Consider the following 27,795-nt stretch of genomic DNA (forward strand, 5'->3'; position numbering starts at 1 on the left):
AAGTATGCTTCTAGAACTGCAAAGGCTTCTTCTCTGACCTTAAATAGTCCAGGTTCATGGGAAGAGGTCTTAGTACACAAAAACGTCTTTGTTTTATAACATTCTTTAATAAGAATGCTGGAACCAAGATGTACAGATATGCTTTTACCAGCAGTGGTGTTTCTTGAAAACATTTCTTAACTGCAGCATTTGAAAATAATCCATCACCAAGTTCCTTTCAATAACACCCCACCCTTCACATTGTGGTTTTCCCTGCAAAGAAAGCCAATGCCTCTGGGCCTGATGGAATTCCCACTCTTGCAAATGGAAAAACCAAAGTGAGCTTTGGATCAGTTCCTGTAGGAGCTGGACAGGAGATGGGGCTTTACATTCCTGTGCTTCTTAGATGATGTGTTTTAGACTGAGGAGTGTTCTAGCCTAGATACTCTGGCACACAGAAGTTCAAATATGGCAAACCAGCATATTTTCATTTTTAGATTAAAATGTTTTAAAATTGGAAATGGGAAACAATGCGGTTCTTGTTCCTTTTAAGGCCTTCAGAGAGCTCTTCTGGCCAGAAACTTTTTGACTGTAATATAAAATTATGTAATAGCAATTTCTGTGTTATTTCAAGAGTGTCTCAGCTTTGTTCATGCTGAGCTCTTTGATTTCTCAAGGATGACAGAAGTTTTTTCAATGGTCAACCTGGGACAGAACAGAGATTGAACTCAGAATTTCCCAAATCTTAGCGTCTTGTTCCCACTGAACACTGCTGCCCATCAGCAGTAGTCACCAAATACCACTGAGTCTGTGTCAAGGCTTTTTGCATTTTCACTGCTAGTCTGAAGACAACAGGTAATGCTTTAAGTCTTGTTTTTACTGAGAATAAATCACATTTCAAGCATTTACATACTGCATTTGTAGGAAAATAACTAATCTAGAAACCCCAAATAAACACTGAATTTGGCAAGGTATAGTATGCTCCATTTTATTTCAGATATTTTTGAGAAGCACAAAGTATTTTTAGTGTAGAGTTTTGTTCCTGTCTGTGATTTCTTTGTTGGTGTTTGAGCCTAGGTGGGAAAGATCTGCATTGAAAACTGCATGAAATTCCGTGGTGTAAACATCACCTACAAGTTGCTGTCCCCCAACTCGAGCTGCTATCCTGTCGGCATTCTGCAAGGCCGAGAGGACAAATTTGGGAGCCTCTATGTGAACGATTCCTCTGTGCTGCGCAGACCTGAGTGCAAGGAAATACAGTACACTGTGCAGGCTACTGACAAGCAGAGCAGGAAACACACCAAAACCCTCCTCACTGTTGTCCTGGAAGGGACTCGTAAGTACCCCTGTCAGAACTATTGATTTATTAGCAAGTGTTGCTGGTGTGAGGTGATGCATTAGCAGGGTGATCTGTAAATGGTGGCATTAACAATGAAACCAAGTTTGAGCTACAAGATAATGGATCACAGAGTTTGGATTTTGAATTTTGAATTTTGATTTGTGCCTTCCTGCAGTAGCTATTTATTTGAGGAACTAATGCACAGAAAGGTGAGATATTATATGCAATTCATAATGTTCATGATGACCTTTGATTAAGAAGAATCTTTAGTTTGTGTGTGTCTGTGTGACCTTTATTTTGTATTTCACGTATTCCTGTGGAAGAAGAAAAAGGGTCTATAGAGGGATTGTGTGTGTGTGTATCTATTTGAAGAAAGAACTGTACGGCCTAAGTATGCTTGTTCACTGAGTTCGCTAATTTTTCTCCTTCCTTCTCTCTACAATTTTTAAAATAGTTTTCTTAGTATTCATGTAGCAATCACACTGAATTCAAGCTCTTAAGGGCAGTGTGATGACCCACCCTTATGGGGAAGGAAGTTAAAAATATCCTGTAACACCCACAGAGGAGGATTTCACTGTAAACATACTCATTTCTCTGCAAACTATATTGCATTTTATCCAAAACCATACAAATGTACCTGATCAACACCTCTGTTACATTTTATCAGTTCAGAACTCCTATGACAAGAGCAAATGGGTTGAAGAAAAAGAAACATAAACATGCAGTGGACTTTTCTTTTTGTACAAGCTTCGTATTGTCTGAAAAACATACATTTCTAGCTGGTGCTCTTTGGGTTACTACTGTGTTAGCCCAAGAACTAAGTATTTCCCCCTAATTAAACATTCTGTATGAAGCTGTAGGTATTTGTGCTCTCCATTCTTCTGTTATCAGTATGTTTGCATATATCTATAGTTCTAGGCAGTGACAGTGTGCTATCAAAGCAGACATTACCATGCCTTCATGATCTTGCTGTTCATCTTTTATTTCACGGAGAAGGAGCACCTGGGCTTTTCTTTAATTGTTCCCTAAGTTAACTGATGATTGGGTCAGTCAGTTTTCAGTCTTTCACTGCTTTGTTCATCTGTCTTTCCTTCCTGTCTATCCCTAAAACCAGATTTCCTCTTCTGAGCTGACCTGCTTGTGTGCTCATTTCCCTTGTCCTGAATTTTTCCCAACAGTTTTAAAAAAAGAAGAGGACTGCCCTGACTCTTGTGCTATAAGTAAGCACCGTGCTGAATGTGAAGAGTGTGGTGGCCTGGGAGTGCTAACAGGAAGATGCCAGTGGAGACAAGGGAGTGGGAAAGGTACATTTTTGTTGTGTGAAGTCAAACTTCTGTTTGGTTGTAATCGTGCCTTTGAGTTCCATAGATACAAACTGATTTATTCTGGCTGGAAAACATGGTATGGTGAACTACACAGAAGCTGGGGCTAAAAAAAAAATAATCATAATACCCATATGAAGTATGCACTAAAAAGGAAAATGAGGTGAAGTTGGAAGGACCATTCTTCATCTTGTCCCTGGTGATGCTGAACATGATACATAAACCAGCAGGAAGTGAGCTGAGCTTGCAGCAGTGTGCCTGGAGCAGGTGCTGAGCAGGTGCACCCGGCAGACAGTGAGCACAAAGCAGTGTCTCTTTCTGTGCTCTGGAGCACAGATCTGACTGGTGGCAGCACTTGACTCTTCCAGAACAATGATTGTGTGCCGGTGCTTGATCCCTTCAAACTGCATAGGTGTCATACGTTCTCTGCAACCACTTGTAACCCTCTCATTCAAGTGGGTGAAATTGTGTAGAGAAATCCTCAGATGTGAAAGCTGCTCTTCAGTCTCAGAGTGGTCAGCCAGCTCTTTTTCAAGCAATATTCACAGTAACTGCAAGTGACATGACCAGAGGGCTCTCAAAAGTAGAAAAGATAACAAAAAATGGTTTCCTCATTTGCTTTTATTTGTTGTCTTGCCTGTTACTTTAGCAGGTGTTTGTAGTCATAGATGTTCATTTTAAAAGGTACCATAACCTGTGGTTTGGAGTGCTAGTGTGCCCTGAGAAGATACAATGAATTTTCCTTCCTTGTGGTATTAGTGCAGCTGTTTCTCTGTTAACAGGGATCACCACAAACTACTCCACGTGCACTCCCAAGCATCAAGACTTGTCCAGATGGAATCTGTGATGTGGTGGAGGTCAGAGACCCGGCTGTGTGTCCCCAAGACTGCACAAGTAGGGAATGTTTTAGGATGGGCTTTTCTGTTACACCTCTGATTGCTTCTCAAATGTCACTTTGCCGAGCACAGATACTTTTACAAGCTCAGCATCTCTGCATTGTCACACTTGTATTTGAATCATACAATCAAGTTAAGGTTATGGGGATTAATCTCAACCTTTTTTGAGCCAGGCAGGTGACACCCATTGGCTGACTGATGGAAGGATAAGGTGTTCTCAGCAGTTCCCATTCTGCTGCCTGTTCATTCACAGGTGGTGATTTTCAGTGGAGGTACTTGCTGAAGAGGTTCAGGTTCTAGGCACATTAATGCTCCACTTCCTAGCTCAAGTACAGTATGACAGGAACCAGTCTATTTGAGCTCCTGGGTAAATGAGTGAGAAGAGACAAATTTCTGTTTAAAATAAATGTGTTTACAAAGGATCATCTGGGGAAATGTAGCTGCCCTTTTTTGACAGGTGGCCATCAGAATGGTGCAATGCCTTACCTATTTGAAGATCCAGGCAGATACTCATATGAGCAGAATTTATGAAGGAAGAATTTGAATGCATTTGTGTTAGATCTTTTTACTTGACCATATATTTCTACACTCCACTCATATACCTGTGAATACTTGCAAGTTCACAACTCACTCTGAAGATATACAGGGTAGAAAAAACAGTGTAATTCTCTTGAGCAATTTCCATCTTCTGAGAGATGATAATTTTTAAGTGGGTCTTTTTATCTGACAGTCTAATTCAGGAATAAAGACACGTGTTTCTTGAATGCTGCTTCTGACTCTGACATCATATACTTCAAGTTGAGATTTTTAAATGGAGTCTTAGAGGAACTAGCATTTTCTTAAAGCCTGGAACTTAATGTTCTTCTATAAAATTGATTACTAAAGGGGCTTCTTAGTATTTCTTACATGCAAGAATGGATTGTGTATTGTAAATTAGTGTTATCAGAAAGATAATTATTTCATCAGAGTGTATAAAAACAATGCCTTAAGTGGGAGAAATGCTTGAAGGAAATGCAAGTAACTTCTCTAATCATCTGAGAAGAATTCTTTATTGGTAATAATTGCAATAGCTTGTCATTTTGAAAGTCGAATTTGTGCCAGGGGCTGCGGTACTAAAATATGTACAACATATGCAGCATCAAATGTTTTGCTCAAAAGAAATATTGTCTTTCTGGATAATAAGCAGGCGAGTAAGACAAGTTTTCAGGATGTTATGCAAGCCCTTTTAACGCCTAAGCTGAATAATTGTGTACATGACTTGACACAATTGAGAACCTGGGCTGATGCCCAAAAGCAGTGTACTTGCAGACAAAAAAATGAGTGTGTTCTAGGGGCTCAGAGCTGCAGGAGTACCATTTTATCAGCTTTTACTGGCAGGGGACATTCCTTTGGAAATGGCAAACAATAAATAGGCCAAGATGTGTTAAGATCAAGGATATTCTGTAGGTTGTAAAAATACTTATTTCTGTAATTCATTTGTCATTATGATGGCTATGTCCTTGAGTCCCAAAATTGCTTTCTCAGAGTAACACTATGAATATTACATTCAAGGGCACTAGCTGAAGCAGCTGGTGCTGTGGCTGTGCCTATCACTTAGAGGCAACCTAACTGCATTCTTAGCAAGAGATTTTCATGTAGTAAGCAACTGCTCAAGAACAGGTTAGGTAGGAGTGGCTCATTCCCTGCTCCCATCTACTTCCAGGTTTTCAAAGATAGGCAGGTATAGGTAAATGCATACAATTTTCTGTGGAAAATGGAAACTTTATTTCATCACCTCTTCATGACGGAGGAAGTTGGCTGGGGAGAGGCAGGGAGGATAATGAGGAATTTTTGGAACACCAGTGCTTTTAGGTGTCAGCTCAGAGGGCAGTGACTCAGCAGAGTCTCAGCCAAAATTAACCACCTGAGCTGCCTGTAAAATGCTCTTTGTGATAAAGGCAGCTTAGAGATAAAAATGTCCCTGCCAATAGTAATTTTTATAACATATACAGAAAAAAATTATTTACTTGGAAATGCAGTTGCTGTTACTCTGCATGAAGAACTACTTGAAATCAAGAGTACGAGTTTCTGCAATTTTTTTACTAATATTAAATAATGCATTTTTAGATAGTACAATTCATTTTTTTATCACTTGCACTAGGCATTTACTCTTAGTGCTTTGACTAGACTGTCCTGTGGCATTTTGCAGAGGTGGTTAAGTGTTGTTATCTCCGTGTGACAGTGGAACCAATGATACCTAGAACTGACTTTTCCAAGGTGTGGGGAAATTGGCATCAGAAGCAGGAACAGAACTCAGTAACAGCTAATGAGGACTAATGTTTAAACAGTGCAAGGTCCTCCCATTTCAGCATCTCAGAAATTACAGAATTTAGAGTCTTCCATCTCCCTCAGGAGTTTGTGTCATTATCCCTGCATTGTGCTCCCTGGTTCAATTTCACATTCATACTGGGGTAAACCCATGGAAAACTGAGTCTTTTTCTTTTCCGTTTACCTACATGTAAGAATCTTAGCCTGTTGTCTGTATTTGATTAGGTGGAAACATTATTGGTGGCCATGGGAAAGGTATTGGAAATCTTGGAATTAAGTCAGGACATGGGATTTGTTACTGCTTCCCAAGACAGAACTGTTATTGTGAGAAAGATGATATCAAAGGTAAGTCTAGCTGCTGTTCTGATAGTAATCTTTTTCTGTGTATACATCATGTGTACATATAGAACTGTCTACACTTGTAGCCATGTTAATAGACCATATCTTTGGTCAGAGACTGCTAATACAAAACTAGTGAGGAACTGGCACCATGACATCCACTATAGAGCCTGAAAATTTCCAGAATGTGTTATTTATAGCTATGGCTAAGGATTCATTTTTATTCATTACTACTTGACAAACAAGTCGGTCATCCTTTGATTTCCAGCCACATTTCCATTTCAGTGAGGCTTACCTGATATTTGCAGAGGCAGCTAGGAGAATTAGAATGATTTCTATTACTTTCAAGTAATTCCAGCTTCCTGATAATTTCTGAAAAATCTCAGCTTCAAAATGTCAGAGATAACCATCACCCATGGTGTCAGAAGGAGGAGTGCATTATTTTTTTCCTTGACCTTTCTGTGCAGTTGTTTGAAACAGATAATGGATATTTTAAATCATTTTTATTTTGGCTAATAATAAACATAGCATGAAATAGTTTGCGTCTTGAAAACTGAATTATTATGCAGAAGAAAGAGACCGCAAGGAAAGCTCTAAGAAGCTCTTCTTGGTCCACAGAGCAACTGTGTGATGACATGTGCAAGACTGTGATCACAGGGGCAGTGGTGCTGTGCTTTGTCATCTCCGTGCTGGTTTCTTTCTACTGCATCCACCGGTACCACAAGAACTCCCCGAAGGCGCCCATCGCCTCCGCCGAGATGACGTTCCGGCGCCCCGCGCAGTCCTACCCCATCAGCTACTCCTCCAGCAACGTCCGCCGCCCTTCCCTGGACTCCATGGAAAACCAGGTGGCTGTGGACACCTTCAAAATACCTGTAAGCCTGATGCCTTTTTGCATGCTCTGTTTTGGTGTCGGCCTTGTTTGTGCATGCAGATGATGTTACAGGAATGTAGTCCATTCATGGAGGCACCCATTACCTTCAAACAGCACCACTGGAAATCACATGCACTGAAGATACTTCATGAGTAATTAGATAAACATTTTGATTTGCTGTATAAGGCCAGTACGTTCTTCCTTTTTATTATGCTTTAATACATTATAACATTTCAGGTTAATTTAAGCCAGTGTTTTTTACTGATGTAACTGTATCTTACAGTACTGTAGTTTTACTTTTAACATTGTCCAGTTAAGCACTAACAATCAGCAGGTTTGTACTGTCTGTGATGTGCCAAAGTACTACAAGGCTAAGTTTCAAACATTGCAGAAAAATCCCTCCTGAGATCTCTTCTCTGATATACACATTGTAGATATCAGTTGGTGTGGGAGTTTTGCCCACATTTAAGGACTTTTGCCCAGTCATGCTGCCATACCTTTACTCTACTTTTTCCTGCTTTCAATCACAACTACCCAGGATTTCTGTGAGATGGGGTGTTTTCAGGAGCCAGCACGGTAGAGAAACACTGCTGCTTCATATGGCAGTATCAGATCTATTTGAGTGTTAGATAGTGAGGTTTTCACAGACCTTGTGCTCTGTTTGCTTTAATTTCTTGTCTGGTTTGTACATCTGTCATAATTTTGCAACATTAGAGGTTATTAGCACAAATTTTCTAAGAGGATAATTGTTGTCTCTGATCAATTCTTAAGGGGAAACCTTATTCTGTCAGTAAAACTTCTCCATGAACGTCACGTGTTTAAAGTTATTCTGAAGGCAAGCATTTATCCTGTATCACTTCATTTTTCATTTGTACCCAATTTCCCAGATCTGTAAATATGATCCATTATCCATAGACTACCTGTACAGCCTGTTTTGAAGGTTTTCAGGTAAGGGAAAATGCATTTGCAAAATACCTTGATACCCAGAAGCTTTTATAAGAACTCACTGATAAAAAGAGCAGCCAAAGACTGCACACTGAAGTGCACCTATTCCTGGGAATAGCCTCTCCTTTCCTTGCTTCGTCTCACAGGGTTTCTTTTCTCTCCTGCAGGAAGATCCAAAGTGGGAATTCCCTCGGAAGAACCTAGTTCTGGGCAAGACTCTTGGAGAGGGAGAATTCGGAAAGGTCGTCAAGGCGACAGCATTCCGACTTAAGGGAAGGGCTGGCTATACCACTGTGGCAGTGAAAATGCTGAAAGGTACCTTCCCACTGGGGCTTTTGAAATAATCTGCAAACTATTTGTGGTAACCTCTGCACAGATTTGAAGAGGGGCTTGTGTGAAAGCAAAAGGTCAGCTTAAAACCCAGCAGTACCACAGCCTCTCTTTCTTCCAGCATTCTGATGCATTCTGACAGTCACAATCTGCAGATTTGTGACTTTAGCAGTTAGCATCACATTGATCCAAGTAAGTAATTCTAAATCATGATCTGCAAGGAGCCTCTGTCTTAACATAGCAAATATATTCAATTCTGTTTGGCATTGATGGGAATATTGCAAGGGTTTGTTAAAGCTTTCTGATTCTTTTCCTCTATCCAGTTTCCTTGGACAAAGCTTTTTAAATAAATCATATGAAGAGACAGAACAGACCTGTTAACTTACTCTCCTGATTTAGAATTCTGTCTAGCTTTATGCTTTCTGATCTGCTTTTCAATCACTAGGAGCTCTGTCAAAATGGCTTGAATAACCCAGTGCTGTCTCCTGCTGTCTTCAGTTTACCCTAAGACTTTAAACCTGTGGGGAACAAAGTATGCCTAGATAATGTTAAGATGATAATATGAGACCTTGCACTGAACCATTCACTGCTGCTTGGGAGTAAAAGCATGTCATTACAGGAAAACGTTATTCTTCTTATTGCCATTTCTGTTACATTCACAGCACATTTGCCACTCCTTGAGAGGAAAGATGCTGCATATCCCACCTCTTTACCTAAGAAGTAAATGCATTATGCAGTGAATGCCTTTATTGCAAGAGGTGCAAGTCACATGGAGGAAGTTTAGGAACTAGGATTTTTCAGAAGTGAAGATTATTTAACTATTACTTGTAATACTCAAGTAATGACCTGGATTGTATTACATTGTCAATACAATAGTCATTAGTTCATCTCATGTTTATTTGTGCACTTAGTAACACTGCTGTTTCTAGCACATTTTCATCAACATGTGACTGAGTTCGGATTCTAAGACATAGTGGTAAAAATGTTGCTTTTGCTTGCAGATGGTTTGACATTCAGTTTTTCCCTGTCTATTATGAAGGACAGAATTGACTAAATTGACAATGTGAAGGAGTAAAGCTTTATTTTAAGCACCTTATTTTAATAAAATGATCTGACATACACAGTAATACTTCAAGCTCTAATGAATCCCTCTGTAATGTAAATTAAATTGCAGATAGTCACCTGAAATTCCATTTTCCAGCTTGACTGTGGAGAGCATTTGTCATTCTGCAAGTATTTATGTACTGTTATTGGCTTAACTTTACTGTTCACACATGACAATTGAAGCATAAGGACCAGTGCATTAGCTTCAGTGGCCTTTGCAATGCTGCCAGGAAGGACAAAGGGCAGTTCTTTTGGATCAGGCCAGCACCACCCATTCTTGCCCCGTACCAGATGCAGAGCAGATCATTTGTCCAAGTGTTTGGGGCTGTTGTACACTGAGTGATCTTTAAAGAGCAGTGCTAGGCACACCAGAATGTTATTGCCTCTTATTGCATGAAAGAGATCTCCTGCCTGAGCTGGGTAGAGGGGCACAATCTGGGTAAGAACAGACCAAGGCAGGACTCTCCCTTCTGTGACAGCTTGGTGTTAGGTACTGTGGAGGGAACAGGGAGCAATGGGCTGAGCCAAAATAGTCTTGGAGCTATGGAGGGAGGTTTAGAGGAACAGATAGGTAATTTTTTTCAGCCCATTATTACCACTTTTCTCATATTAATTAAATTTGACCTCCTACCTGATATGAATGCCCTCATTACAATAAAATTAAAGGGGAAAACACCAACCAATACATAAATACAAATATTCACAGTTTGTTAAAATGAGTGGCCTAAAGCTTTAGAGCTAAATGTCTCCATCTTGAAGTTAGTTTTTTTTGGTAGACAAACAGGCATGGTACATGGTTAACTTTGCTCTGTTCTGTTTGTTCACATCACACAGCTCCACAGCTACAAAAATAGGACTTTTCTAACAGGCATTAAGTCGACATTCTTGATTTTTGTTTTGCATAAATATGTCGTTTTTGTAGTCTTTACTAGTAGTGAGAGACCAGCTGATACTGTTCTCCTTGCAGTAGAAGATTCTCTACTCAGAGTGCAGATTCTGACTACAGGATAATATAAGGCAGATACAAACGTGTAGTTCTGATACAAACATAACAGTAGAGCAGAATAACTGGTTTTATAAGGAGGGCAAACTGGTCACACATGAATAGGCAAATAAATCCTTTGGTGCTCACAGCCTTTATGAAAAAAGCACACAGTTCAGTAGCAAAGAGCAGAAGCCAAACTTGTTTTTATTATCCTTAAATCAGGATGAACACATCCTTGTCAATGCCCAATAATGACACTTGAGGAACTGTCCAGGCTGGTTCTGTGTGTCAGAGAAATTAAGGATGAGGAAGAAGGTTTATCTCTGACCTATAGTGTCTGTGTGACTAGGGATCTCCTTCAAGCCCAGTGCACTCAAAGAGGAAGCTTGTCAGTCTGAAGAATCCTGCAAAAAGGCAAAGCACTTGAAAGGCAAAGAAAGCCTGTTGGGACCATATGTTGCCACATGATTCTCACTGACATCGGTGAAGTCTGCATACGTGTCCCACAGTAAAATCAGTTTGTACTGTACATTTAGCTTCTGAACTCTAAATCTGGATGCATGCTACAAGAGTAAGCCAGTAGATTAGTGGATTTTTACTCTATTGGAAAATTTATTTAGGAGAAGGAGTGAGTGAGTCTGTTTTTGTTTGATCAGCATGACAGCTTGGCTTTCATATGCTTCTGAAGCTTTTATTGCACTGATTCACCCTAAGAAGTTGCTTTAGAACACCAGTAAAGGTCTGTAATAATTTCATGGCATCTTGAAGACATTACAGACTCTGCTCCTGATTCCTGCCTGACCTCCTTGTTCTGCAGTCATAGTATCAGGGCACAGCAATGCCTAAGAGCAGGCTGCTACCAAGCCACAGCAGCAGCAGTCACATTCACTTGGTTCTGATGGGAATGGCTGCAGGACACCACAGATGGGGAAGTTTCTCTCCTGTGGGGAAATGCAGAGTTTTCCAACCTCTTGCTAACTCTGGGAGAGATGGCAGATCTCATATTTCAGACTTTACATAGAGAACTCTTGAGTGATGCTTTCCTAACCAAAACTGTGTGTTTGGTCACTTTCTGCAGAAAATGCTTCCCAGAGTGAGCTGCGAGATCTCCTGTCAGAGTTCAACCTTCTGAAACAAGTCAACCATCCTCATGTCATCAAACTTTATGGAGCCTGCAGTCAAGATGGTAAATACTAAAAGCTTGTTACTAAGATGAAACCATCCAGAAAGGAAATAAAATGCAGTTTGTTGCTGGATTTCAACAACTACTTGATAATTGTTGAGCATCCTTTAAAGTTGCTGTTGGCTGAAAAAAAAGAGGGATATATTAAAAAGCAATACTTGAAAGAAAAGGGAAATACTAATTCAGTATAACTAAACATTCTTCCTGGGGTTTTCCTCAGTGCACATTTTGATTGTGAAGCTATTTTAAATTAACAAGTCTCCTACAAATTCTCTTCCCATCAATACATATTTTTATATTATGTTAATAATCAGTGTTTTCAAATATGAGCTATATTTCAAGTTTAATTGAGTTTTCATTACTGCTGTTATTATTTATCCTAAAAAATGTAAATAGACAACTACAGTCATATATAGATGAAGATAGCTGAATAGTTCGGTTGCTTTTCAGTTTTCTTCCACTGTCTCAAAATGGTTCTCTCCCTCTGGTTATGAAATGTTTCTAAAAGCTACAGTCATCAACAAGGGGTAAAATGTGCAGACACATGTATGATAAATTGCCAATGAAGCAAATTTAGTTGTGCATAGGAATTGCTCATTTTAAGTGAAGTGACATGGCAACATTCTCTTCCTTTTGCATCTGCAGTTGTGCAGCCTAAAATCACAGCATGGGTTCTGCAACCTTCTTTGCCCACCCAGTTCTGTTGCAAATGTCACTTTTTAGTTGTAGACAGAGAAGGTAATTCAGGAGTGAGTCATCTCTGAGTCTTAGTAAGGTAATGAGCCAGTGGGGCGGGTTAGTTTTTTTTTCTTTTCAGTACAATGTATTTTTCATCCCAAAGGAAGTGAAATGTTACTGAGTCACAGGCTTTTAATAAATATCAAGTTAATTCATTAGTGTATGAGGTAGGAGGGCTTTGATACAGCACAGAAATGTATTTATCATTAGGTAGGTATTACTGAGTAGGTATTATTCATGTGGGTAATGGGGAGGAGAAATTAATGGATTGTAATGGCAGAATGTTTCGAAGCGCTATCAAAAGGCACCTTAAACACAGTGCTGGAATTAGCAGATTATTTGAGCTCAGTATCACAAGCTCAAGAAGTTTATTTTAATTTTAAAGTTTTCTAAGTTAGGCTGTTTCAGAGATCTAATTTGTCTGAAGGTTGTCTGGTTTTTTGGTCTCAGATTATCTAGATGAGAGATTATAGGCAAGAGCCAGCATTCTGCTTTGATTCAGCCTGAAACTCTTTTTTTTTTGCATTGTGGATCTAAGAAGGAACATTCTTATTTCATGGCTGACTCAGTGCTTTTTACATAAAGGGCAGAGGTGTCTGGAGCCTCTGACTGTTCAAAACAACGTGCTGATTAGAAGAGACTTGTTTGAAAAAGACCCCTAAAGTGGTTGTCTGTGAATTGTTTAGTGACCTGTGTGTTTGTTTATTTCAGGCCCACTGTATTTAATTGTGGAATACGCCAAATACGGCTCCTTGCGCAGTTTCCTCAGGGAAAGTCGAAAAGTGGGCCCGAGCTACGTGGGCAGTGATGGCAACAGGAATTCCAGTTATTTGGATAACCCTGACGAGAGAGCCTTGACCATGGGAGACCTGATCTCGTTTGCATGGCAGATATCCCGAGGGATGCAGTACCTCGCAGAAATGAAGGTAGGGCAGCCAGGGGTCATCTCAGCGTGTGATAGATGTGGAGCAAGCAGCTGGTTCCTCCACAAGAAGCATAAACTGTCCTGTTGTTTCCTTCCAAAAGCTTGTGCATCGGGATTTAGCAGCCAGGAACGTCTTGGTGGCAGAAGGGCGCAAAATGAAGATCTCAGATTTTGGCCTCTCACGTGATGTATATGAAGAAGATTCCTATGTAAAGAGGAGCAAGGTACAGTGTGTGTTAAAAGCAGTAATGGAAATTATTGCCTGATCAAGGAAGTTAATTTATACTGTGGCACTTGAGAATGGATGAAAAGGAGAATGGCTGTTTTTATTAACTTAATTAAGGAAATAAAAATGACAATGAAGTAAAAGCATGAGCTTAACCAGTGGGATACAAATACGTGTATGTATATAAATATGTAAAATATGTATCATCTTTAAGTAACTATTACCTCTTCACTCCTCATTTGTCCAGTCATCTCCTTCCACTCCTTATTTATCCAGTTCCTCATCAAACTACATGAAAACACAAACAAAAAACGCCATCTTCATATAAACTAAAAATACCAAAGAGCTGGAAAATACATAGACAATTTATATCAAGTTCCACACAACTTCCACAAGTCAGTCCTGGGCGAGACTGTGATATTCGTGAGCACAGCTTCCCACTGACTGTGTCAAATGAGCAGTGGTGGTTCAGTTCCCTCTGTGGCTTAATATGAAGGAGCTGCCAACAGAATTTTTTTTGCGTGTGAAAATTTTAAAATTTTATGAGAAGATTTCCATAAATACTGTGAATTTTTAGTTTAGCTTTCTCTGTTTTTAAGGGCCAGTTTGTGTGAATGTTGCATAAGTCAGAATGAGTTGTGAAGGAAAAAAACTTCTAGAAGGCATGGTTTTATATAAAAGGGCATTGCCATGTTCATTTAGCTGTCTTCTGATGGGTGTGTTTTTACAATGATTTGTACCAGTTGCTCTGTGTTTTAAGAGTAATGCATTTACATAAAGGCAGTTTGCCAGTTTAGTTTTGTTTGGGGCATGAGGTAGTGAGTGGATACTTGCTCTTTACTTCTGAGACACTCATCACTGTAGTATTATTCAGAGCCTAACAAGCATCTGTCTGCTTGGATGAGGAGACAGGAGAAAGAAGAATTTGAGAAGGAAGAGGAAGTTTCAAGTCCTACTGAAATACTATATATATGGATTTCATGAGTATGAGAAGTAAGGCATATGAATGCTAATCATACTGCGATGGTTATGAAACATCTTGGAAATTTTGCATACCTAGACTTTCATGAATATTTGGGGTGGATTAGTCAGATTTTCTCACTGAATTTCTGCCAGTGAAAAATGACAACCTGTAGATTCCAGTTAGAAACTAGTAACCAAATATGACTGTCCAGGTTCAGTTTTGAAACCAAAGATATCTGTAACATCCAGGTGCTTCTATTTATGCATCATCCCTGGTGTAAATGAGATAGTTCTTCCTCTTTAACCATCATTCCTCATCATTTTTGCATCTGCACATTTTCAGAGCTCTTTGTTAAGAGAAGACTTTAGTTTATCTGACTTAAACTGGTGACTACCTGCAAAACGCCACACCAGTTTATTACAAAAAATTAGATTGCTGAAATGTGTAAAAAGACATGAACTAGTTTTTTTTAAAAGCACTTAAAATTATTATTCTCACTGTTTTTCTTACGAAATGTCAAATCATAAGTGCATTGGCAAGTGCTGTAGTATGGACAGACTGTGTTTTACTATTTTGAGATGAATACCTTGTTTTTTCACTTGGAAACTTATTTTTCTGACCATTACTGCTTTTTTGCCTCCTAGGGTCGCATCCCTGTGAAATGGATGGCCATAGAGTCACTGTTTGACCATATCTACACAACACAAAGTGATGTGTAAGTGTAAACTCTTGAATACTTTCTGATTTGTGTGCTTATTTATGGAGCTAGGGGAGGGAGCACAGCAAGGTGTGTAGGAGCCAAAGCCATTACTCTTGCAAAGAAACATGAAAAAGTCTGGACTGCACCATCAACTGGCAGTGATGCCCAAGATTTTTGCTGTTGAATTAAATCTGAATAAAATATTATTACTCCAGTCAGCTCAGTCCAGTTTCAGTGCCAAGATACAAGCTTATTTTCATGATGAGGGAAACAGAGACCCTGAAGATGGATATGCTGGAATCTCCACCTGATGAAGAGGAGGCAAAGCAACCACAGCTAAACTATCCCCATGTCTGATAAGCATGGGCCAGGCAGAAGAGTATTTGTAGACATTTTTAATTCAGGATCAGATACTTTTCATTTCTTTCTCTCTGGGGTGAACGATGCTTGTGCCTAGTCACCAGGCAGCCTCTAAAGCTAAAGATTATTTATTTAGGAGAAAAACCTCTAAAGGACTGTAAAAGCAGAAGTACATATGCCTGATTTTCTGCTAGGTAGCATCTTGATACCTTCTAAGTTTGCCGTTAGACTCAAATGGAGTAAAATGCTAATTTGGGTCGTGTTGCACTTGGAGGGGAAAAACGCTTTGATAATAGCAGATGTCAAAACATGCACCCTTAGATTTGTACTTCTAAAATTATTACCATTCACTTTTTACTCTTCTCTCTGCAGATCAGACCAGTTTTAGTGAAATAAAATATTTGCATGCCTTGGCAGTTCCTTACAAAATGAAACTCCAAAGTATTTTTGTTTACTTTGTATCTATTGGAGTAAGAAGAGGAAAAAATAGGGATAATTCTTGGGAGAATGTCAGTTTTACTTAGGCTAGCATACAGGTTTTTCTGGGTCTCTTTTTATCCTCCTCAGAGCACCCATTGTGCTGACTTGCTTCTCTTAAAATTACCTTTCCCAAAGAATCGTTAGAATTCCTTTAAAAACTTCTAAGCATATTTTTAATTTCTTTAGTTTTGTCACTATGGTTTGGGGCCAGAACAGATTGTTTTGTCATGTAACTGCCTCTTCTTTGATTGCTGATTGATCATCTGGATCCAATAGCATTCCTCCCATTCCGTTTTCCTGATGGGTGCTATTAAGTAAGCCCAGGAGCGTGTTTGCTGTCAGTGGGATCCAGCACCATGCAGGGATTGCCCAGCTGGCACCAAGCAGGCCAGCTCAGAGCCCTGGGCAGCACAATATGCTGGTGCTGTGTCACTTCCCTGCCTCCCAGGGCTGCCTGGGGATCTCCATGCAGGCTCTGCTGGTTGCCCAGCTTTCCTGGGGCTGCCTCAGGAGCACCTCTGCTCCCGTGCAGGGCCAGAAGGGCTCCAGGTGTCTGCTGTGCTTACACTGTGCCTTTGTCTCACTGCTGGCTCACCTCTGCTGTGTCACTGTACATGAAATAATCCAGGAGTGCTGAACAGCAGCTCCTGATTTAGCCAGGTTCCTGCAGAGCAGGACTGAGACACACACACAGAGCTGCAGAGCAAATCCTCTCCAGCACCAGGTTCCACGGTGGCATTTCAGAGCAGCAGACTGATCAGTGAAGTACTCCTTTTGCTGTGTTGATTGATACTTTAGATAATTTCACTCACTGAAAGTATTATCTTTTGGATATTCTCTGTTGTTTGTGGTGATGCAGTTATATTTTAGGTGAACATGTTACTCTACAACCATTCCAATATTCCCTTTTTTCTGATATTCTGTTTCTGTTTTCCACCCTCTTCCTTCTCAGGCTGTTATAGTTAGTGGTTAGCAGAGTTTAATAACAGTACCACTTGCCAGCCTTTACAAAAACCCCATTTTTGCTTCAGAGGTCTATGACATCAATGGAAAGCTAACCAACTATCTTCCTCTTCACATACTTTTCTTTCCTGGCTTTTTGTGATCATGCTTTTATTCTGCAATAAATGTAATACAGTGGGAAATTCTTCATCCCTCATTTCTCCTGTAGTACTTAATCTGTATAACAGTCTGAAAGTACTGCAGCATTCTACAGCATTCTATTCTAATATGTTCACTTACTGAACAACTTCAGTTAAGAAATTGTTCATCTCATCCCTCCTTCCATAGTCTGTAAAATTCCTCCAAAGCAGAAGTGGATTTTAGAAATAAAACCTGCCATGCCCCAAAGTTTATTTGAATTAATCATGGACAGAATTTTAACCTGATGGCAGAGCATAATTGGCTTCAAAAAGGGTATGAGGAGAAATATTAATAAAGTATATGAAAATGCTATAAATATTCATAAGCTTTCAAGAATGTGCAGCGTGATTAAAAATTAATTCAGCGAATGGCATTAGGCAGAAGAATGGCAGCATACCACTTGAGACCATGTGAGAGTCACTTTGACTTCTCTGACAATTTGGGAAGTTTTATTGCTGTACCTTTGGGGTTACTTTTCTTCTTTAAAACGTGAGAAGTGCAGGTGGAAGGGAGTCAGACAGGAGGTGAGGTATTTGGCTAACATTTTGAGATGGAATTTTCATAGGGAATTAGACATGGCTGTTTGGTTTGGCTGTAGGTGTCTAACACTTCCTAAATTTTTTTTAAAATGGAGTTTACAGAGAAATTGCCCAAAGCTAGCATTTTCATAAATTATATGCAATTTTGTTTCCAGATGCATCCCATTGAGCAGCCCCAGTGTTGACTGGTTTCCTTCCTTTCAAACATCCAGATTTTGTCAGTTGAGCAGATTCAGGGTGATTTGTAGCTTCTTTGTGTCTCAAAAAGCCTTTCAGTAAGAAAAGAAAAACATTTTTGCCTCTTTTCTCCTGGCTTGCTCTCCAGAAATGGACTAATTTATCTAAATATTTCTCACCCATTATGCAAGGTCTTTTTGTTTGAGCTCAGCAGTAAAGTAGGTTTAAAAATTCACTATTTCTTCCGTTCATTTCAGAAAATTGTTTTTTCTGTTCTGTGTCAAAGTTCATTTTAGGCATTTGGTATTTCCAGAGGAAATTCTTTCCTCTTCTTTCATCAACTCTAAGAAGAAAATTAAGTCCTGAATCACTGAAATGGCCCAAGAGACCAGCTGAAATCAAAGGTGTTACTTGTGATTTAAATGAACACATTGTGTTGCCTCATAGTCAAGACAGCAAACCGGTCCTGTGGTAACTCTGTAAATTTAATTTAGAGTTATTTCTGAATACGAGAGCTAATTAGGGAGGTTAGACTGCTGCAGGAGCCCCGTGCAGCAGAGGAACAAGTCTTTGGTCTGGCCCACCAGAGGAAGGACTTCCTCTTTCTGCTGTCTAGAGAAGATGGATCTACCCAGGGTATAATTAGCTTTTGTCAATGGATAAAAGAGGGGTATCTGTTTTCTCTCCTTTCTTGGTTGCTAACCTTTTCAATGCACATGGGAACAAGATGCACTGCTTGCATCTGAACAACTGCTCTGGTGTAAGGTGTCTTGAATTTTGTTAGGTTCTGAAAATACTAAAAGGAGATTTGTTGTGTAAATGCACACTAAGCTCCTGAAACCTACCACTCTATATAAAAGCTCGTTTTGTCTTTTTCAGATGGTCATTTGGAGTTTTGCTGTGGGAGATTGTCACTTTAGGAGGAAATCCTTACCCAGGTATTGCTCCTGAAAGACTCTTTAACCTCCTAAAAACAGGCTATAGAATGGAGAGACCAGAAAACTGCAGTGAAGAAATGTAAGTAACTCTTCATCTGATTAGATTCAGAAAACATTAATAAATATACTTGAAGAAAAAGGTTTAAATAAATACCTCATAAATACTATTCTGTATTTCTTAAAGATAGTCAAAATATGTCGTGCTTTAAAGAGTGTCATGAAATTAGTGAACAGTAAAGCGAGGGGGGAAAAAATTGCGCACAGAATGCCTACAGCTATATCCAAACCATTTGTAGGCTATTGAATAACATGCTTGCCAAACAATTAAAAGAGTTTGTACATTTAAAACTTCTGAGGGTGGGAGAAGGAGGAAACTTCCATAAAACACAGTGGTAGCTGAAATATTCAAGAAAATGTCATAGTACTTTCTGCAACTGAAACAGATATTCCATGCACAGTCACTGTCTGTAAGTTTCCAGAGGAAAAATGGTACCTTGGCCCAGAAATCTACACCCTTGAAGATAAAAATTTTCTGTGATTTGATAAGCCAGTGGCTTTGGAGACAGTTCATAATTTGTTAGCTGATTTATTAAAACACAGTCAGTGTGAAGTATCTTTTGTCTGTGATCTTCCATGGCATTTGGAGATGAGGTGTGATTTTATGCTCAGCCTGCAAATTTGATCATGGTTGTGGTATTTTGAAATACCACAGGCTTTAAACATTGTGACCACTCCTTTGACTGATTTTCAGTTGGAAGGATGCTTTGACCACATCTGGGATGAGAAAAAATGGTTTAAATAAATAATAGGTTTTTTAACATACAGAGAAAAGCATTAAGTATTTCCAAATTTAGGGCAGGGTAGCAGTTTACAAGAATGATTGGCAAGTATCATCTAAGAAATGTATAATACTAACCTTTATTTGTTTCATCTCAGTGAGGAATACTCATTCCACAAACATTTTATGTCATTGATAATTATTAGTTTAGGCAAGCTGACCACATCTGAGTTTCTGGGATTTTTTATTGAAACTAAATCATGGTTTTCTGACTTTTTTCAGATTTTATTCTGTTTTACTCAGAAATTTTTCTGACAGCTTGTGAAAGCCCACTTTAAGGACCATTTTTCTCAAATTGCATTCTCTCCTATACACAGTCAAGTACAAGAGGGGTCATGGATGAAGGCATAAAATGCAGTGCTTTTCAGTAGCTTCCTGTAGTTCTCATAACCCACTGTTTCCACCATTAGAGCACTTATGTGGACAGATCCCTCAGTCCTGAGAACAGCTGAGCTAGAAAAATTACATGAATGGCACAGGTTGGAGAGTTGCACTCCAGAACTTGCCAGTGTCCATCTGGTAATCACTCAACTATAAAACTTCAGTTCTGTTCATTTTCCTTTCCACCCTCTATTCTGTAGAAAGCAGTCAAAGAGAGAATAAATATAGGTTAAATCAAAAGAACAATAATAGAAGTAATCAAAAGAACATTAGTTTCTGCAAATAGGCTAGGCTTCACTTTAAAGAAAAGTTTACAGAAACTTAAGAATTCTAGCAAATGAAAACTGAAATTCTGCTTTTTGGTATAACAGCAGAGTTTTAAAGTTTGATATACAAATTTCTTCAGTGTCATATACAAAGTGAAGTTGCAATCTGGCATGCTGCCCTACATTTGAGGTGGTCCCTTGAGAAAGTGAAACCTGAGACTACCGTCCTTCAAGGACAGCCAAGTGCATCATCATTTAAACTCTTGGAGACTCTTGAAAATAAAAGCCCATTGTTGTGAGTGTCAGTTGTTAATTCCAGGGAACATTTAACAGTACTCACAGCAGAGATTGATGTACTTGTGGATAGCCTTCATGCCACAGTTAAGGTCAGTGCTGTAAATCATTAGAGGAGAAGCATGAGCCATTTCTAACAGTTTGGGGTTTTTTCCACCCTGTGACGGGTCCCAGGTACGGCCTCATGTTGCGCTGCTGGAAGCAAGAAGCTGATAAAAGACCAACATTTACTGAGATCAGCAAGGAACTAGAGAAGATGATGGTGAAGAGTAGGGTAAGTGTGGAAAGCATGGATTTTGAAAGTTCTTGTGCTCTTCTGAGTTTGAATGCACAGAAATAATTACTTTTTCATTTTATTTTCAAGTAAAGTAACTTATTTTCATCAAATCTTGAAGCATTTACATATCTAGTGTCTTCCACATGCATGCAGCTTTTTGGAAGCAGTACTACCTCTTCTAATAGCTTTGGTGACTTTAGCCCAAAATGTGGATGGATTATCCTTAACCTGTCTATTTTCTTTAAACAAGAGTAATTTAAAAACTCTTGTGAAAAGTTACTCCTAAATAAATAATGTGAGAGAGCCAGAACTAGAAGAATGTAGTATTTCATGCATTTTAAATTAGTTGAAAATGCTTCACATTCTTTTTTTTATTTTTTATTGCTTCAAAGCAATTCAACAACACAAAGACCAATGAATTCTTATCGGTGACCTAAATATTTAGTTTTAGAACAGCAACCAAAGCTTTATTTGGGAATATTTACATAGTTATTTTATGCATTGTTATGTAATAGCTTTTGTAAAATATGATTATGAGATCTGAGTACCGTGTCCTTTAAGCATGCATATGTATCTCCATATATATATATATTTCAGGCATACATATGGATCAGGCATACCAGCAGCTGAAGGTCAAACAAAGCAGTTAGGACAGATTTTCAGTTTGTTGGGCGTTTTGCTGATGTGCAGAATTAAGTAGGGGAAGTATCCATATGTCTGTAGCAGGGGCAGTGTTGAGGCAAATCAGATGCTTCCAGAGCTGCTGTGGCTGCTGGAAAGCAGAGCCTCCTCAGGTGCCAGAGGTTCTAGAGAAAGGTGAATGCAGTGAGTCTGTAGTTCCTTGCTGTAAAGAAAGCAGCTGCATATTTATGCTTTTTACCCAAACAGCAACACTGCCACGTGCATTAATGCAGCTTTTTGTGTCCATTTCTCAGGACTACTTGGACCTTGCAGCTTCCACGCCCTCCGACTCCTTACTGTACGATGACGGGCTCTCCGAAGAGGAGACACCTCTCGTGGACTGTAATAATGCTCCCCTCCCTCGAACCCTCCCTTCCACATGGATTGAAAACAAACTCTATGGTAGAATTTCACATGCATTTACTAGATTCTAGCAACACACAAAAAAAAGTTGATTTTTCTTCTGCACTGTTCTCAGACTCTGTAACCCCATTACAGTGTTTCTTGTCTGAATGAAGCCAATCAAAAATTGCTTGGAAGCTTTTTTTGGGTTGTTTTTTTGTTTGTTTGTTTTTTCTTTTGGTAAATGTCAAAGTTTGCATCAGGATCATCCTTTAGTCGTTTTGCAGCTGTGTCTAAAACAAACATTTTAAAAGGATGTGAAAATAAGTAAAATTACTAGATATCATACAGTAAAAGCAAAAAAAAAAGATCAGGGAAGTATTCTCAGGGGAAATATAAAATGCTAATGAGTATCTAATTCAACTATCCTGTTGGGGGAGGCTACAACATTTAAAATATGTTAGATTCTGCACCTCTAATTTAAGCAATAGACTTTTTTTTATACTGTTTTTTGCCATAACTCAGTGATAAGACTCATCTGCAACATTTTTCATTTATTCATAAGGATGTCTAAATTTCAGCTGCTATTAGTACATTTTGGATCTATAGGCTGAAATGTATTTAATGTATCATAGGATGAAAACAGATTATTATATACAGAAGGTAGAAATACTGTATATAAATATTATATACAGACTAAACTGACATGTAAAATCCTTTGAAAACTTAATTAACAATGGGCATTTTGAAAATATCAGCTGTTTTCACGTCCTTTGATTTGTTATGAACATGTTAGTACTAAACCTCAACTCAATGATGTAGCAAGTGTTTTTAAAAAGAACATATGCTTTCATATTGTGATGGTGACATGGACAGTAAAAATGGTTCTTGCCAAAACTCCTATATTTTGTCTTCTGATTAAATATTCTACATGGTTTTAGGTACTTAATAACATCAGATACCTTTTTCATTCTTCAAGCAGTATGACTTTTGAAAAGTTGGATCTTTTAGTTTAAAAGTTGCCATTAATACATGGCTTTGGGTCTATTTTTGATCTATACCTTAGCTATTATTTTCTTCATTAGGTTTTCTCAACTCATGTTGATTTTGGGGCACTTAGTGAAGTAGCAGAAAAAAGTTGCCACAAGGATGGTGGCAGATGCTGAATGCTTAATAAGCAACAGAATCAGATTTCTGTTTTTGAAAATCTCAACCCTGCTATGGTTCTGTGCTTGCACAGCTGAATCAACATGGTGCTAAGCACTCTGCATCCATTTTGATTATCACTTGTGCCCGAACACAGAAACAGTTACTGCACTCAATGCAAATAATTGCAGACCTGAAATACAACTTGAAATGCTGAATCAAGACAGGAGTGCTCAGCACTTTGTTGGACTTTACTCAGTTGCACTCCTGGGATTTCCTGAAATTAAGCAGAGTATCCTTGGTGGGGGTGTGAAAATGTCCCCAGAACCTCACTGAAGCCAAAGGAAAAGCACCCATTTAAGTAAATGGAAATATTCTGTCATTGAAATGGACTTTGGATCCTGTCCCAAATAGGTTGATTAATTCTTGGAGCATTTCCTGTACAGCAGGAACTTTCTCTTGCAAAGCAATATATTGCTACATGATTGTTAAATTATAAAATTATGGAAAGTTGGAGACATATGAGAAGAACAATTCTTAGCTTTTTATTATGCACATGTGCATGCATGCACACAATTTTTTATTGAATAAGCACTTTAATTTATCCAGGTTATTTGCCTGCATCTGAATTTCTGCTTCAGGGATTTCAAAACACTATTTATATGAATTGATTTGGGACAAAATCCAGTGGACTGGCTTAAAGTATTGAAGGGAGTTTTGCCAAGGGCCTTACTGTCTGCACATGAAGTTATGGTTCTTCAGTGCAGAAAAAATTATCTGTTTTCATTTTTAGGCATGTCATACCCGAACTGGCCTGAGGAGAGCCCCGTTCCACTCACAAGATTCGATGGCACTAACTCTGTGTTTTCAAGATATGCAAATGATAGTGTATATGCTAACTGGATGGTTTCACACTCAGCGGCAAAATTTATGGACAAGTTTGATAGTTAAAATTTTCTTTGTGAAAGGTAATGGACTCCTGAGGAAAGCAAGGAGGCAAAGAGTGGGAAGTCCATTGACTTGTTCTTTGTACAATCAACAACTAACTTTAAAATTGGCAAATCCCTTTATTGGTAGTTTTTCAAGTGTGTTATTTATGCCGAAGATTATAATTGGTACTCTCCCCTTTCAGAAAACATATCAAGCTGGATAAGAGTTGTAGTTCTGGTACTTCTTTCTAAGCTGCCAGTTTGCATATGGTTCAATTTGGCAACTTCTTAGAGGAAATGGCCTTGCACTTCATCCTCAGTGGTTTTTAGACTAACCATCCTGTGTTAACAGCATTCTGGGATGGTAAAATGTACTTGAACTGCTACTTTTATAGTGGCTGTTAGCATACCACCACTTGATCTAAGCAGGAAGCACAAACAATATATAGAAGGGAGGAGGGAAACAGGCTCCCAGATTACTGAACTTGCTATCAAATGACAAGTGTTAGAATGATGTTGGCACTAACAAAGCCAATATCTTGGTTTGGAAGCAAACATTTAGTAACTCAATAGAGGACTTGAGATTCAACATTTGAAGTCTTGTAAAATGTATTGTCTTGTCTTAATGAGAAGAGAATTTGTTTTATTAGTCTTAACTTCTCTTACCTTTAGCACAATGGAGATAAATTTGATACAAGATAAGCTGTATAGACTGATGGCAATCAGGAATGTTTGTCTGACACATTTACTTTCCATCACTTTTCATATTAGTAATGTTAAAACATACAGTCTTGTACAATCATAGTTTCTTCTATGAGTTATAAATAGGCTACACAGGATTTTTAGACTGAATTCATAGAATAGAATAGTGACATCATAGAATGGTTTGTGTTGGAACTTGGAGGTCATCTAGTTCGAACTCCCTGCCCTGCTGCCCACTCCTGTGTTGTAGGGAAGGACACCTTCCACTAAACCAGGTTGCTCAAATTCCCATCCAACCTGGACTTGAACACTGCCAGGGATGTGGCATCCACAGCTTCTCTGGGCAACCTGTTCCAGTACCTCACCATCTTCACAGTTAATAACTTCTTTTTAATATCTATCCTAAACCTGCCTTCTTTCAGTTTAAAGCCATTTCCCTATCTGAATGTTACATGCCCCGATAAAAACTCCCTGTCCAGCTTTCCTGTAGCTCCTTTAGGTACTGAAAGACTGCTCTAAGGTCTTCCCAGAGCCTTCTCTTCTCCAGGCTGAACAGCCCAAACTCTCTCAGCCTGTCTTTATAGGAGAGGTGCTCAGCCCTCTGACAGTCTTTGTGACCCTTGTCTGGACCCACTCCAATAGGTCCATGACGTCCCTGTGCTGGGGATGCCAGAGCTGATGCAGCACTCCGGGTTGGGTCTCACAAGAATAGAGTAGAGGGAGATAAACCCCTCCTTGACCTGCTGCCCACACTGCTGTTGATGTAGCCTGGGATACAGTGGGCTTGTTGGGCTGTAAAAATATATTCCCTGGTCATACTGAGCATCTCATCAATCAACACCCCCAAGTCCTTTTCCCCAGGGCTGCTCTCAGTCCATTCTGCAGCCATCCTGTCTTTGTGCTGGGATTGCCCCGACCCAGGTGCAGGACCTTGTCTTGCCTTTTTGAACTTGATGAGGTTTGTGTGGGCCCACCTCTCAAGCCTTTCAAGTTCCCTGTGGATAGCATCCCTTCTCTCCACGGTGTCAGCTGCACCACACAGCCTGGTGTCACTGAAAACCTTGCTGAGGGTGCCCTCGCTCCTGCTGTGGATGTCGCCAGCAGAGGTGTTCAACAGTGCCAGTCCCAATACCGACCCCTGAGGAACCCAGCACTGGTCTGCACTTGGACATTGAACTGTTGACAGCAGCTCTGAGCGTGACCATCCAGACAATTCCTTGCATGGTCCATCCATCAAATCCATGCCTCTCCAGTGTCAAGACATGGATGTAATCTAAGACAGTGTTGAATGCTCTGCACAAGTCCAGGTAGATGGCATCAATCACTCTTCTCTTGCCATCCAGCTCTGTAATCCTGTCACAGAAGGATGTTTATAGGGTTTGCCCTTAGTGATGCCATGTCACCTTATTTTCCATATTTTTTCATCAGGTTCCGTGGACTTGTGGACCCTCAGGTTCCTTAGCTGGTTCAGAACCTGATCTTCCCCTGTGGTGGGAGTTTCTTTATTCTCACAGTCCTGCCTTTGCCACCTTGGCAAAGGGGCTCATGCAAACTTGGGCCTCAGTGGCTGAAGAACTGGCTGGTGAAGACCAAGGCAAAAATGTACTCAATGACATTCAGTACCTCAGCCTTCTCCATGTCCCAGGTAACCAAGTCTCTCATTTCTTTCCAGAGAGGGCTCACATTTTCACCAATGTACCTGTAGAAGCTTTTTTTGTTGCCCTTGATGTCCTTGGCCTGATAGAATTCAATCAGGCCTTTAGCTTCCTAACCTGATCCCTGGCTGCTTGGGCAGTTTCTCTGTATTCCTCTCAGGCTGTCTGTCCTTGCTTTCACCCTTTTTTTGTGGGGGAAGCATAGGCTTCTTTTTGTGTTTGAGTTTGTCTGGGAGCTCCTTGTTCATCCATGCAGGTCTCCTGACATTTCTGCCTGACTTCCTCTTGGTTGCATTGGTCCTGACCTTGCAAGAGGTGATCCTTGAATATTAACCACCTTTCTTGGGTCACTCTTCCTTTCAGGACTTTATCCCATGGTACTCTAGCCACAAGATCCCTGAAGAGGCCAAGGCGTGCCTTCCTCATGTCCAGGTTAGTGAGCTTGCTGTGTGCCTCCTCGCTGGCCTCAGGATATTGAAGTCCACCATTTCATGGTCATTGCAGCCAAGGCTGCCCTTAAGATTCACATTCCCCACCAGCCTCTTCTTGTTGGAAGGAACAAGGTCCAGCATAATACTTCTCCTCGTTTACTCCTTGGTCACTTGGAGAAGTAAGTCATCCATGAATCTCTTAAATTGCTCATGTGTTGTTCCTCCAATGGGTATTGGGGTAGTTGAAGTCCCCCATGAGGTCCAGGACCTATGAATATGAGGCAGTGCCTCTCTGTCTGTAGAGGGTCTCATCTGCTTGGATCTCATCTCTGGCTGGGTGGCCTTAGAGTCCCACTATAATGTCATTTGTCCTTGTCCTCCCTATAATCCTCACCCATAAACTCCTCATCCAACCCCAGTACAGCTCCAAACACTCCATGTGGTCATGGACATAGAGAGCAACACTTCTTTCTCCTGTTTCCTGCCTGTCCTTCTAAAGGGCCTGTATCCTTCCACTCCAACACTCCAGTGATAGGAGCCATCCTACCACATACCTGATGCCAGTAAGCTCACAGCCTTCAGGTGTGCTCAGTCTCCTGCTGCTCTTGTTTATCTCCCCATGCTATGTGCATTTGCAAAAAGGCATTTAAGGTGGGCCTCTGATGGAGCAGATTTACTGGCAGGAATGGCTGGAATTCCTTTGCACAGTACTTCAGGTTCTCTCTCGCTGATTTGCAATCCCTCTCCAAGCTCTGGGCATCCCTTGCTGGTGCTGGCATCAAATGAGTGGGAGTGGAATGGATTGAGGATTCCCTCTCTCAGCAACTTCAATGTAAGCCTTCTTCACCAGCTTGGCAAGCCTGTGACCAGAGATGCTTTGGCCATTCCTGGCAGGTGGGCCCCCATCAGACTCCACTGGCCCAGGCTTGTAGCACGAGTCCCCAGGAGCAGCCGGACCCCTGGCTGTGGCACTAGATCCCTAACCATTTGCTGATTTGCCAGATTCACCTGGCCCTTTCAAAGTCCTTCCCTTTGACAGGGAGAGCTGATGAAAAAGCTG

The 27,795-nt window shown here is 40.0% G+C and overlaps 1 protein-coding gene across 1 annotated transcript in view; it reads left to right on the forward strand.

The window, feature by feature from the left end:
• RET (ret proto-oncogene) overlaps positions 1–22,775 on the forward strand; it is a 72,371-nt gene extending 49,596 nt beyond the window's left edge. Inside the window, 14 exon segments of the mRNA XM_036386101.1 lie at positions 1,057–1,315; positions 2,497–2,622; positions 3,423–3,451; positions 3,453–3,534; positions 6,069–6,188; positions 6,801–7,057; positions 8,169–8,316; positions 11,499–11,606; positions 13,053–13,267; positions 13,368–13,490; positions 15,101–15,171; positions 18,735–18,872; positions 20,747–20,846; positions 21,785–22,775. Of these exon segments, the coding sequence (XP_036241994.1) occupies positions 1,057–1,315; positions 2,497–2,622; positions 3,423–3,451; positions 3,453–3,534; positions 6,069–6,188; positions 6,801–7,057; positions 8,169–8,316; positions 11,499–11,606; positions 13,053–13,267; positions 13,368–13,490; positions 15,101–15,171; positions 18,735–18,872; positions 20,747–20,846; positions 21,785–21,964 (1,956 nt within the window). The 3' untranslated portion in view covers positions 21,965–22,775.
• Positions 22,776–27,795: the final 5,020 nt, after the last annotated feature.

The sequence above is a fragment of the Molothrus ater genome, chromosome 8 (genome assembly GCF_012460135.2).
Source record: "Molothrus ater isolate BHLD 08-10-18 breed brown headed cowbird chromosome 8, BPBGC_Mater_1.1, whole genome shotgun sequence".
NCBI lineage: Eukaryota > Metazoa > Chordata > Aves > Passeriformes > Icteridae > Molothrus > Molothrus ater.